The 13,851-nt window shown below is 43.8% G+C and overlaps 1 protein-coding gene across 1 annotated transcript in view; it reads right to left on the bottom strand.

Moving 5' to 3' along the window:
• The window catches only part of LOC126108164 (uncharacterized), a 193,784-nt gene that overhangs the window by 117,586 nt on the left and 62,347 nt on the right, over window positions 1-13,851 (bottom strand). The window contains exon 8 of the mRNA XM_049913407.1: window positions 7,310-7,474. Within this exon, the coding sequence (XP_049769364.1) occupies window positions 7,310-7,474 (165 nt within the window). The remainder of the gene's footprint in view (window positions 1-7,309; window positions 7,475-13,851) is intronic.

Below are 13,851 nucleotides of genomic sequence, written 5' to 3'. Positions count from 1 at the left end.
TTATTGCGCACAAACTAAACATTGTACAGATGTGATACATATTGCATTTTGAAGAGAAACCCTGAAAGCTTTTTTTCATGTACACCATCACAGCTGGAATTCAATAGTAGGAAAAGGAAGAGAGAGAAACGTAGTACGTGAATATGGATTGGGGGGAAGAAATGAAAGAGGAAGACGCCTGATAGAATCTTTTTATTGTGCCTGTCACGGCTCAGCATCTCCGCTATATGGTGAGTAGCAAATTTCCTTCTCTCGTATTGTTACAAATGTGAACTTGATACATCTACCCTATTCCTTAAAAAATGAGTCTGAAACAGTCTGACAGACAGGCAGGCAGACGGAGAACAAAGGGACCTTAGAAGGGTTCCGATTTTATGACTGAGGTATGGAACCCTAAAAACGAAAACCATGTTTTTGTTTAAGACAAAAGGAAATTTCACTAAATTTGTATTGCTATTAATACTAGGCAGCAATATTTAATAATTTATGATTTTAATACTTTATAATAAATGCCAGTATAACTCGTATTTTAACAAAGAAGTGAAATGTATTATCTGTGAAAAGATTATAAGATTTCTCACAGTGATGGCTACACATCTCAGTAGCTTTGCCCTTTTAATGTCTTATGAAGGTCTTTGTCAGAATAATGCTTGGTTGGATGTCATTATGCTTGAAAATTAAAGTGCCTCATTATTCTGTTATAAAACCTGAGGATCAATGACGTAATATTTAAGATAAGTAAATTGTTTTTATGTTTTTCTACCATAGTGAGATGTACTGCCAATTACGCGTGGTGCAACTCACATTTTGCAATTCCTGCAAAACAAGAAGAACCCAGCAAATAATACCTATTGCTGAATTACTCCATGGACTGATCATGCTTAGTAATTGGGAGGAACTTTGCCACCTGCACCTACATGCCATATTCCAGATTATAGTGAGCCGTGGAGAACACTGCAGCTTTACAACCCCCCCCCCCCCCCCCCCCCACCATCACCACCACCATTTGACTCATCTTTTCAAAAGAAAGGTACATGAAAATCCTTGGTACGAACCACAATTTCTCTGATTTTCCTATCGCTCCCATGTATGCTTCCTTTGAAGATGGTTCAAAAGGTAAAGTAGAGAGAGTGCTTATGGGTCTCTATATATCCTGCACAAACTGAATCACATGTCTGGGTTGAAGATAGAATCAAAGATTTTGTACACCACTGGTAGATGTTTGGGTAGACAGGTTCTACTTCTTATTTTTGTGCCATGCTATTTTTGATTTTGAAAGTAAAATTTTGTCTACCAGTCAGAGTAAAATCCCTCAGAGATTTGATCTTATGTGGAATCAGTAAACAGTTTAAAATCACTCAGTGATCATAGTGGCATCGAAACAGAAGATAACAGAGAGAAGGCTGAAATACTGAATTCGGTCTTCCAAAACTATTTCACCATGACAGTCCTCTTTTCAATCATCGCACAGATGTCAAAATGGCGGGTATTGAGATAACTGATTGTAGAATAGAAAAGCAATTACAATCGCTGAGTAGTGGAAAGACATTGGAACTAACATGTAAGATTCTAGAAAGATTATGCAGAAGAACTTGTTCCCTTTGTAGCAGCAGTTTACCATAGTTTGCTGGAGCAATGAAGGGAAGCTAGCAACTGAAGAAAACAAAAACACCACAGAGGTCATTTCGATATTCAGGAAGTGTTATGGAACAGATGAAAATAATTGATGTCCATCTGTTGTAAACTTATGAAACATGTTTTATGCTCAACAATTATGATGCTTTTGGAAAAAAAACTCTCAGTCAACATGGATTCTGCAAACAGAAAACAAAGAGTGGCATGTTTCATTACAGGATCATTTAGTTGACGCGAGAGCATTACAGAGTTGTTCAACAAATGCCAATGGCAGATGCTGTATAAGAGTATATAAGAGACATTGTGCATCGTGGAGAGAACTACTATTGAAGTTTTGAGAGAACTTTCTGTGAGGTCTGACAAAATATTACTACCTCCCACATACATCTCACAAAATGACCACAATGAGAAGATTCGAGAAATTAAGAGACAATACAGAGGTTTACCAACAGTCATTCTTCCCATGTGCCATTTTCGAGTGGAAGAGGGCAGGGGGCAATCAGTTAGTGGTGTCAGAAGTACCCTCTGCCACACACCATCAGGTGGCTTGTGGAAAGTACTAATATAGATGTACATGGTATATATGCTCTGTGACAACCAGAAATCTGGAAAAAAAAACAGGAATTTTATTATCTGGGAGAAAACTGGGAAAAAGCTGCTAATTTTTTGGATTCTGGGAATCTTTCATTGTTTTAGCCTTGAGTTAAATTTTTGTAATATTGTCTCATAAGAACTGATAGTCTAACAAAGAATTTTATTGTATCCTGCTACTGCAGAATAATACTGCAGCAGTAAAATATAAACGAGAGAATAAAACGAAAATAAAACTTAAGTTGCAAAGGAAATGCGCCATTTACAACAACAAAATACAGTGTACACACAGGCGTCTGCCTAAAGCAAAATGTGTTGAAGGCTTTAGATGAAGCAAACTGAGCGTTATGTCACAACTTTTTACATTAAGTTCATTTTGAGCAGTTGCCAGCACACTAACGTGCATGCGCAGTTGAGTTGCGTATGAGCAGTACCTTTTGTATGAGCCGTAACTTGTGCTTCTGGCTACTTGGAGTGTGGCTGCAGCAGTAACAAGAAGCAGTCATTCTACCCAGAAAAACTTTTCCGATGCGCCCAAGCTGCCAGATTCGTGCACGCGTAGAGCAATTTGGGTTGTAGTGGGGAGGGGGATAGTGACCCATATTTACGTTTAGTGATTTTGCTGCTTCCTATCAGTTTAATAAGCCACAGCTGCAAAATACTAACAAGAATTCCTTACAGATGAATTCCTTACAGACGAATGGGAAAACTGGTAGAAGCCGACCTCGAGGAAGATCAGTTTGGATTCCGTAGAAATGTTGGAACACATGAGGCAATACTGGTCCTACAATTTATCTTAGAACATAGATTAAACCTACGTTTCTAGCATTTGTAGACTTAGAGAAAGCTTTTGACAATGTTGACTGGAATACTCTCTTTCAAATCCTGAAGGTGCAGGGGTAAAATACAGGAAGCGAAAGGCTATTTACAATTTGTACAGAAAGCAGATGGCACTTATAAAGAGTCGAAGGGCATGAAAGGGAAGCAGTGGTTGGGAAGGGAGTAGACAGGGTTGTAGCCTCTCCCCGATGTTATTCAATCTGTTTATTGAGCAAGCAGTAAAGGAAACAAACGAAACATTTGGAGTAGGTATTAAAATCCATGGAGAAGAAATAAAAACTTTGAGGTTTACCAATGACATTGTAATTCTGTCGGAGACAGCAAAGGACTTGGAAGAGAAGTTGAACGGAATGGACAGTGCCTTGAAAGGAGGGTATAAGATGAACATCAACAAAAGCAAAATGAGGATAATGGAATGTAGTCGAATTAAGTCGGGTGATGCTGAGGGAATTAGATTAGGAAATGAGACACTTAAAAAAGTAGTAAAGGAGTTTTGGTATTTGGGGAGGAAAATAACTGATGATGGTCGAAGTAGAGACGATATAAAATGTAGACTGGCAATGGCAAGGAAAGCGTTTCTGAAGAAGAGAAATTTGTTAACATCGAGTATTGATTTAAGCGTCAGCAAGTCGTTTCTGAAAGTATTTGTATGGAGTGTAGCCATGTATGGAAGTGAAACACGGACGATAAATAGTTTAGACAAGAAGAGAATAGAAGCTTTCGAAATGTGGTGCTACAGAAGAATGCTGAAGATTAGGTGGGTAGATCACATAACTAATGAGGAGGTATTGAACAGAATTGGGGAGAAGAGGAGTTTGTGGCACAACTTGACCAGAAGAAGGGATCGGTTGGTAGAACATGTTCTGAGACATCGGGGGTCACCAATTTAATATTGGAGGGCAGCGTGGAGGGTAAAAATCGTAGAGGGAAACCGAGAGATAAATACACTAAGCAGATTCAGAAGGATGTAGGTTGCAGTAGGTACTGGGAGATGAAGAAGCTTGCACAGGATAGAGTAGCATGGAGAGCTGCATCAAACCAGTCTCAGGACTGAAGACCACAACAACAACAACAACAACAACAACAACATCTTAAAGTGTAACACACACTAAAAAGACCAATATTATATGTGAAAGACTAGCTTTTCTTGTAGCTTATTAATCTTCAATCAACTTTTCCCATTTGTGTGCTCACACTACTTAATAGTGATGCTACTGGCTCACCACGTCACATGTCCTGTGCTCTGAATATCTGCTGTCATTGGCTTGTGAGATTACGTGACATGAACTATGATTAGCTTACAAAAGCACACTGCAATCTCTATTTCATGCTTCGAAATTGACATGCTATGTTTGCTGGAATTTGAATTTATACTTTTGTAAGATGAAAATATGCAGTGTATTGTAACATGGAAATATACAGCATACATGTTGCTGCACCTCAAAGATCTTTCCAAAACACATTTTCCCCCCATGCCAAGTTTCTTTTCTAAAGTTCTGGGAATTTCTATGATGGTGTATAAAAACTTTCAAAGGATTGATATTTTTACAGCTCCAAGGGAAAGTACGCTGTCGCTTATCAAGGAATAAGTGTATTTTCACCTTGGAAGAAGTGTATGTGCATGGGGGGGGAAAAGTGCATTCTTAACCAGGAGATGTGGGAATTTTTTTTTATTGTCCACATGTAGATCCAAGCCACAAGGTCTGTAAATTAGTTAAATGAGCAACCAGAAAATTGTCCTAAGTGTGTTAAATTCCTAATTTGCAGACTGCTTATCCACATTTCAGCTCACCAAGGCTGAAAAATAAATTCCTACGCACTACTTTGAGGAAGTACCAAGGAGAAATTAAAGGTACATTGTCTATGACAATTGTATATACATTCAGAACTCTATAATGTCAGACACAGAACTACATCATAGATCACACACATATATATAATAACCTCCTCAGCAGTAGGTACAGTTCACAAGCTAAAAGTCCTCAAGCTCACTATCTATAAATTCCTTTTCTGCAACAAATTTTTCATGTAATTCTAAAGACAGTTAGCTTGCCTAAATGTAGTAGATTTTAAAACTGCACTTTCCACATGGATTTAAAATATGGTGATGGGCATGCTAGACTGAAATGAATGAAGAATTTAACAACTTCCATTTCTCAGATTTCTATTAAAGTGCCATCTTAAAAGTTTTTCACACTCCCTCAAAGATATACAGTGCAAAATTCTATTAATTTATTGTTGTAAGGGAGAAATAGTTATTGTTTTATTGTGGGCATTGCTCCTTCCAACTGTTATTTGCCTGGAGCTGTGGAATTTTTGTTGCTATAGGAAGCATGTGTGCTTAGGCAGTCAGGTGCAGATTTATGGCCCCAGTAAGACTTTAAGTACTTATCCACACATAATGAAGTACACTACTGGCCATTAAAATTGCTACACCACAAAGATGACGTGCTACAGATGTGAAATTTAACCAACAGGAAGATGATGCTGTGATATGCAAATGATTAGTTTTTCACAGCATTCACACAAGGTTGGTGCTGGTGGTGACACCTACAACGTGCTGACATGAGGAAAGTTTTCAGCTGATTTCTCATATGCAAACAGCAGTTGACCTGTGTTGCCTGGAGAAACGTTGCTGTCATGCCTTGTGTAAGTGGGAGAAAAGCGTACCATCACATTTCCGACTTTGATAAAGGTCGGATTGTAGCCTATCACGATTGCGGTTTATCGTATCGTGACACTGCTGCTCTCGTCGGTCGAGATCCAATGACTGTTAGCAGAATATGGAATCGGTGGGTTCAGGAGGGTAATACGGAACGCCGTGCTGGATACCAAGGGCCTCGTATCACTAGCAGTCGAGATGACAGGCATCTTATCCGCACGGCTGTAACGGATCGTGCAGCCACGTCTCAATCCCTGAGTCAACAGATGGGGACGTTTGCAAGACAACAACCATCTGCACGAACAGTTCGACGACGTTTGCAGCAGCACGGACTATCAGCTCGGAGACTGTAGCTGCGGTTACCCTGGACACTGCATCACAGACAGGAGCGCCTGCGATGGTGAACTCGACGACGAACCTGGGTGCACGAATGGCAAACCGTCATTTTTTCTGATGAATCCAGGTCCTGTTTACAGTATCACGATGGTTGCATCCGCGTTTGGTGACATTGCGGTGAACGCACATTGGAAGCTTGTATTCGTCGTCACCATACTGGTGTATTATCCGGCGTGATGGTATGGGGTGCCATGGGTTACGTGTCTCGATTACCTCTTGTTCGCATTGACGGCACTTTGAACAGTGGACGTTACATTTCATATGTGTTATGACCCGTGGCTCTACCCTTCATTCGATCCTAGCGAAACCCTACATTTCAGCAGGATAATGCACGACCGCATGTTGCAGGTCCTGTACGGGCCTTTCTTGATACAGAAAATGTTCGCATGCTGCCATGGCCAGATCTCTCACCAATTGAAAACGTCTGGTCAATAGTGGCTGAGCAACTGGCTCGTCACAATACGCCAGTCACTACTCTTGATGAACTGTGGTATCGCGTTGAAGCTGCATGGGCAGCTGTACCTGTACACACCATCCAAGCTCTGTTTGACTCAATGCCGAGGCATACCGAGGCCGTTCTTACGGCCAGAGGTGGTTGTTCTGGGTACTGATTTCTCAGGATCTATGCACCCAAATTGCGTGAAAATGTAATCACATGTCAGTTCTAGTATAATATATTTGTCCAATGAATACCCGTTTATCATCTACATTTTTTCTTGGTGTAGCAATTTTATTGGCCGGGAGTGTATTTATGTGTTAGACATCTTTTTACAGTCAGTTCACCAGAGCCAGATTAGTAGAACTGGAGGCAGATTAGTAGAACTGATTTAGCTCGAGCATTCGATTACTGGAGGTTGGGTGAACATGAGTAAAACCCACTGATTCAGGCCATTAGATATGAGAACTGCTACTATGTGTTTCTCAAAAGAGTAATTTCAAATGGTTCAAATGGCTCTGAGCACTATGGGACTTAACTACTAAGGTCATCAGTCCCCTAGACTTACAACTACTTGAACTAACTAACCTAAGGACATCACACACATCCAAGCCCGAGGCAGGATTCGAACCTGCGACCGTAGCGGTCACGCGGTTACAGACTCAAGCGCCTAGAACCGCACGGCCTCACCGGCCGGCGAAGAGTAAGTACTAGGGTTATGGGAACCACCCTTTAAGTGAGAGACTCACCGAGAGGTTGCTGTAGACGGGCTCCCTGGTGACCTTGATGGCTGCCGACACGGGCACGAGGGCGGGCGGCGACTGCAGCAGCGGCTGCTGGATGCGGCCGTAGCGGCGCTGCCAGTCGGCGGTGCTCGGAGGGGCCGACATGCGACCGGACGGGGGCGGCAGCGCCTGCGGAGGCAGCGAGAGGTCAGGCGGCTGCCGGGTACTGCTGTGGCTTCCGCTAGGCGCTCGGGAGAGAGGGCCTCACCCAGCAAGAGCTGGTCTCCGTTAAACAGGAGTTTTCCACGATCTCTTACATTCTTTTACGTGGAGAAATTTTACATGTCAGCCCATACTGATAAAAGTACTTTCTCTGGAAGTTACTGTTCCACAGCTTCACGTGTATGTGTCTCAGATGGAGCAAATAAAATATATGATACCCTAAGTCACAGCTGCAAAACACTAATGCGGATTCTTTACAGACGAATGGAAAACTGATAGAAGCTGACTTCGGGGAAGATCAGTTTGGATTTCGTAGAAATGTTGGAACACGTGAGGCAATACTGACCCTATGACTTATCTTAGAAGAAAGATTAAGGAAAGGCAAACCTACATTTCTAGCATTTGTAGACTTAGAGAAAGCTTTTGACAATGTTGATTGGAATACTCTCAAATTCAGAAGGTGGCAGGGGTAAAATACAGGGAGCGAAAGGCTATTTACAATTTGTACAGAATGCAGATGGCAATTATAAGAGTCGAAGGACATGAAAGGGAAGCAGTGGTTGGGAAGGGACTGAGACAGGGTTGTAGCCTCTCCCCAATGCTATTCAATCTGTATATTGAGCAAGTAGTAAAGGAAACAAAAGAAAAGTTCAAAGTAGGTGTTAAAATCCATGGAGAAGAAATAAAAACTTTGACGTTCGCCGATGGCATTGTAATTCTGTCAGAGACAGCAAAGGACCTGGAAGAGCAGTTGAATGGAATGGACAGTATCTTGAAAGGAGGATATAAGATGAACATCAACAAAAGCAAAACGAGGATAATGGAATGTAGTCAAACTAAACTGGGTGATGCTGCGGGAATTAGATAAGGAAATGAGACGCTTAAAGTATAAAGGAGTTCTGCTATTTGGGGAGCAAAATAACTGATGATGGTCGAAGTAGAGAGGATACAAAATGTAGACTGGCAATGGCAAGGAAAGTGTTTCTGAAGAAGAGAAATTTGTTAACATCGAATATAAATTTAAGTGTCATGAAGTCGTTTCTGAAAGTATTTGTATGGAGTGTAGCCATGTATGGAAGTGAAACATGGACGATAAATAGTTTAGACAAGAAGAGAATAGAAGCTTTCGAAATGTGGTGCTACAGAAGAATGCTGAAGGTCAGATGGGTAAATCATGTAACTAATTAGGAGGTATTGAAGAGAATTGGGGTGAAGAGGAGTTTGTGGCACAACTTGACCAGACGAAGGGATCGGTTGGTAGGGCAAACTCTGAGGCCTCAAGGGATCACCAATTTAGTATTGGAGGGCAGCGTGGAGGGTAAAAATCGTAGAGGGAGACCAAGAGATGAATACACTAAGCAGATTCAGAAGGATGTAGGCTGCAGTAGGTACTGGGAGAGGAAGAAGTTTGCACAGGATAGAGTAGCATGGATAGCTGCATCAAACCAGTCTCAGGACTGAAGACCACAACAACAACAACAACAACCCTAAATTAGTGGAAACATGAGTTGAAATGCAGCAAAATGAACATTACCAGAGAAGGTAAGTTGCTACTCACCGTATACCGCAGATGCTGAGTCGCGATAGGCACAACAAAAAGATTCACACAATTATAGTTTTTGGGCATTAAAGCCTTTGTCAGCAGTAGACACACATACACGCAAACACAACTTGCACGCACGTCGGCAGCCTCAGAGAGCTGAAACCACACTGCGAACATCAGCACCAGTGCTTGATGGAAGTGGTGACTGGGTGGTGAAAAGGAGGAGGCTGGGGCGGGGAGGGGGAGGGATAGTGTGGTGGGAGTGGCGGTCAGTGAAGTGTTTCTACATCTACACTCTGCAAGCCACCCAACGGTGTCTGGCGGAGGGCACTTTACATGCCACTGTCACTACCTCCCTTTTCTGTTCCAGTCATGTATGGTTCATGGGACGAACGACTGCCGGAAAGCCTCCGTGCAGACTCGAATCTCTCTAATTTTACATTCGTGATCTCCTCGCGAGGTATAAGTAGGGGGAAGCAATATATTCGATACCTCATCCAGAAATGCACCTTCTCGAAACCTGGTGAGCAAGCTACACCGTGGTGCAGAGCGCCTCTCTTGCAGAGTCTGCCACTCGAGTTTGCTAAAGATCTCCGTAACGCTATCACGCTTACCAAATAACCCTGTGACGAAACGCGCCGCTCTTCTTTGGATCTTCTCTATCTCCTCCGTCAACCCGATCTGGTACGGATCCCACACTGATGAGCAATACTCAAGTATAGGTCGAACGAGTGTTTTGTAAGCCACCTCCTATGTTGATGGACTACATTTTCAGGACTCTCCCAATGAATCTGAACCTGGCACCCGCCTTACCAACATTTAATTTTATATGATCATTCCACTTCAAATCGTTCCGCACGCATACTGCCAGATATTTTACAAAAGTAACTGCTACCAGTGTTTGTTCCGCTATCATATAATCGTACAATAAAGGATCCTTGCAGTTTAGACAGATGGCAGGAGACAACGTGCAGAGGGGGGAGGGGGTAAGTAGCGAAAAGAGAGATAAAAATTTAAAAAATTAAAAGACTGGGTGTGGCGGTGAAATGATGGCTGTGTAGTGCTGGAATGGGAACAGGGAGGAGGCTGGATGGGTGAGGACAGTGACTAACGAAGGTCGAGACCAGGAGGGTTACGGGAATGTAGGATGTATTGCAGGGAAAGTCCCCAACTGCGCAAATCAGAAAAGCTGGTGTCGGTGGGAAGGATCCGTATGGCACAGGCTGTGAAGCAGTCATTGAGATGAGGGATATCAAGTTCGGCAGCGTGTTCAGCTACAGGGTGGTCCACTAGTGTTTTGGCCACAGTTTGTCAGCCAGACAGCCTGTTGGTTGTCACGCCTACATAGAATGCAGCACAGCAGTTGCAGCTTAGCTTGTAAATCACATGACTGGTTTCAAAGATAGCCCTGCCTTTGATGTGATAGGTGATGTTAGTGACCGGACTGGAGTAGGTGGTGGTAGGAGGATGTATGGGTCAGGTCTTGCACCTAGGTCTATTACAGGGGTACGAGACACGAGGTAAGGGATCGGGAGCAGGGGTCGTGAAAGGACGGACGAGTATATTGTGTAGGTTCGGTGGACGGCGGAATACGACGGTAGGAGAGGTGGGAAGGATAGTGGGCAGTGCATTTCTCATTTCAGGGCACGATGAGAGGTAATCGAAACCCTGGCGGAGAATGTAATTTAGTTGCTCCGGTGCCGGGTGGTACTGAGTTACGAGGGGAACGCTCCTCAGTGGCCGGACTGTGGGACTTTGGGAGGTTGTGGGAGACTGGAAAGATAAGGCACGGGAGATTTGGTTTTGTACGAGGATGGGAGGATAATTACGGCCAGTGAAGGCTTCAGTGAGAGCCTCGGTATATTTTGAGAGGGAATGCAGATGCGACAACCACGGGTGGATAGGCTGTACGGAAGGGACTTCTCGGTAGGGAATGGGTGGCAGCTGTCGAAGTGGAGGTATTGCTGGTGGTTAGTAGGTTTGATGTGGACGGAGGTGCCGATGTAGCCATGTCTGAGGCGGAGGTCAACATCGAGGAAGGTGGCCTCCGTCTAAACTGCAACACTTCACTGCCCGCCACTCCCACCGTACTATCCCTCCCCCTCTGGCCCCAGCTTCTTCCTTACCTCCACTCAGTCACCACTCCCATCATGCACTGGTGCTGCTGTTCACAATGCGGTTTCAGCTCTCTGAGATTGCTGATATGTGTGCAAGTTGCGCTGCGAAAGTGTGTGTGCGTGTGTGTATGTGTGTCTGCTGCTGACAAAGGCCTTAATGGCCAAAACCTATAATTGTGTGAATATTTTGTTGTGCCTATCGCGACTCAGCATCTCCGCTATATGGTGAGTAGCAACTTTCCTTCTCTCGTATTATTACATTCCGTCCTGGATTTTCCATTGTTTGATTTTTGCATAATGAACATTTTCATGTACAATAATTATGAGACACCGAAGGTGTCATCCAATGATCTCCCGTATGTGCTCAATTGGCCACAGATCTGGTGACTGAGCAGGCCAAGGCAACAAGTCGACACAGTAGATTACGTTGTGTTACAGCAGCAGTATGTGGGCAAGCGTTATCCTGTTGGAAAATACCCATGGAATGCTCTTCATGAGTGGCAGCACAACAGGCTGAATCACCAGATTGACGTACAGTTTGCAGTCAGGTTGCACGGGATAGCCATGTGAGTCCTGCTGTCGTACAAAATTGCATCCCAGATCGCAACTCCAGCTGTAGTCCCAGTGTGTCTAGCACACAGGCAGGATCTACATCTACATGTACATACATACTCCGCAACTCACCATACGGTGCGTGGCGGAGGGCACCTCGTACCACAACTGGCATCTTCTCTCCCTGTTCCACTCCCAAACAGAACAAGGGAAAAATGACTGCCTATACGCCTCTGTACGAGCCCTAATCTCTCTTATCTTTTCTTTGTGGTCTTTCCGTGAAATGTAAGTTGGCAGCAGTAAAATTGTACTGCAGTCAGCCTCAAATGCTGGTTCTCCAAATTTCCTCAGTAGCGATTCACGAAAAGAATGCCTCCTTTCCTCCAGAGACTCCCACCCGAGTTCCTGAAGCATTTCCGTAACACTCGCGTGATGATCAAACCTACCAGTAACAAATCTAGCAGCCCGCCTCTGAATTGCTTCTATGTCCTCCCTCAATCCAACCTGATAGGGATCCCAATGCTCTAGCAGTACTTGAGAATAGGTCGTATTCGTGTTTTATAAGTGGTCTCCTTTACAGGTGAACCACATCTTCCTAAAATTATACCAATGAACCGACTACGACTATCTGCCTTCCCCACAACTGCCATTACATGGTCGACCCACTTCATATCGCTCTGCAATGTTACACCCAAATATTTAATCAACATGACTGTGTCAAGTGCTACACTACTAATGGAGTATTCAAACATTACAGGATTCTTTTTCCTATTCATCTGCATTAATTTACATTTATCTATATTTAGAGTTAGCTGCCATTCTTTACATCAATCACAAATCCTGTCCTCCTACAGTCACTCAACGACGACAGCTTCCCGTACATCACAGCATCATCAGCAAGCAGACGCACATTGCTATCCACTATATCCAAAAGATCATTTATGTAGATAGAAAACAACAGCGGACCTACCACACTTCCCTGGGGCTCTCCAGATGATGCCCTCACCTCCGATGAACACTCACCACCATCGAGGACAACGTACTGGGTTCTATTACTTAAGAAGTCTTCGAGCCACTCACATATTTGGGAACCAATCCCATATGATCGTACCTTAGTCAGGAGTCTGCAGTGGGACACCGAGTCCAAAGCTTTCCGGAAGTCAAGGAATACGGCAACCGTCTGATACCCTTCATCCACGGTTCGCGAGTTGCGTTACGCAGGAGGGATGCTTTCTAAAGCCGTACTGATGCGTTGACAGCAACTTCTCTGTCTCAAGGAAATTCATTATATTCGAACTGAGAATACATTCAAGAATCCTGCAACAAACCGATGTTAAGGATATTGGCCTGTAATTTTGAGGACCCGTCCTTCTACCCTTCTTATATACAGGCGTCACCTGCGCTTTTTTCCAGTCACTCGGGACTTTACGTCGGGCAAGAGATTCGCAATAAATGCAAGCTAAGTAAGGAGCCAATGCAGTAGAGTACTCTCTGTAAAACAGAATCGGAATCCCATCAGGACCTGGCGATTTATTTATTTTCAACCCATTCAGCTGCTTCACAACCCGAGGGATGTCTATCACTGTGTCCTCCATACGGGAATCTGTACGAGACTCAAACGGCGGTACGTTTGTACGATCCTCCTGCGTGAAAGATTTCTCAAATGCTAAATTTAAAATTTCAGCTTTCGTTTTGCTGTCTTCCGTTGCCAGGCCAGACTGGTCAGTGAGTGACCGGATGGAAGCCTTCGACCCGCTTACCAATTTTACGTAAGACCAGAATTTCCTTGGGTTTTCAGCAAGATCTTTTACTAAGGTTTGACGATGGTTGCAGGGCCTCGACTGGCCTGCTCCTAACCAACACACGGCCATCACTGGCACCGAGGGAGGACCAGCTTTCATCAGAAAACACAACGGACCTTCCACCGCGCCCTGTAATGACGTCTCGTTTGACATCACTGAAGTCGTAACTGGCGGTGCTTTTGGTTCAGTGGAATTCAAGCTGCAGGGCATCTGGCTCGGAGCTGTCCTTGAAGTAACCGATTTGTAACAGTTTGTCGTGTCAGTGTGGTGCCACCTGCTGCTTAAACTGCTGCTGGAGACGCAGTATGAGGCTCCAGAGCCGTACGCCAA

Source organism: Schistocerca cancellata, chromosome 11 (genome assembly GCF_023864275.1).
Source record: "Schistocerca cancellata isolate TAMUIC-IGC-003103 chromosome 11, iqSchCanc2.1, whole genome shotgun sequence".
In the NCBI taxonomy this organism is placed as follows: domain Eukaryota; kingdom Metazoa; phylum Arthropoda; class Insecta; order Orthoptera; family Acrididae; genus Schistocerca; species Schistocerca cancellata.
The sequence above is the reverse complement of the archived record's forward strand: the minus strand, read 5'-3'. Positions and strand labels throughout refer to the sequence as shown.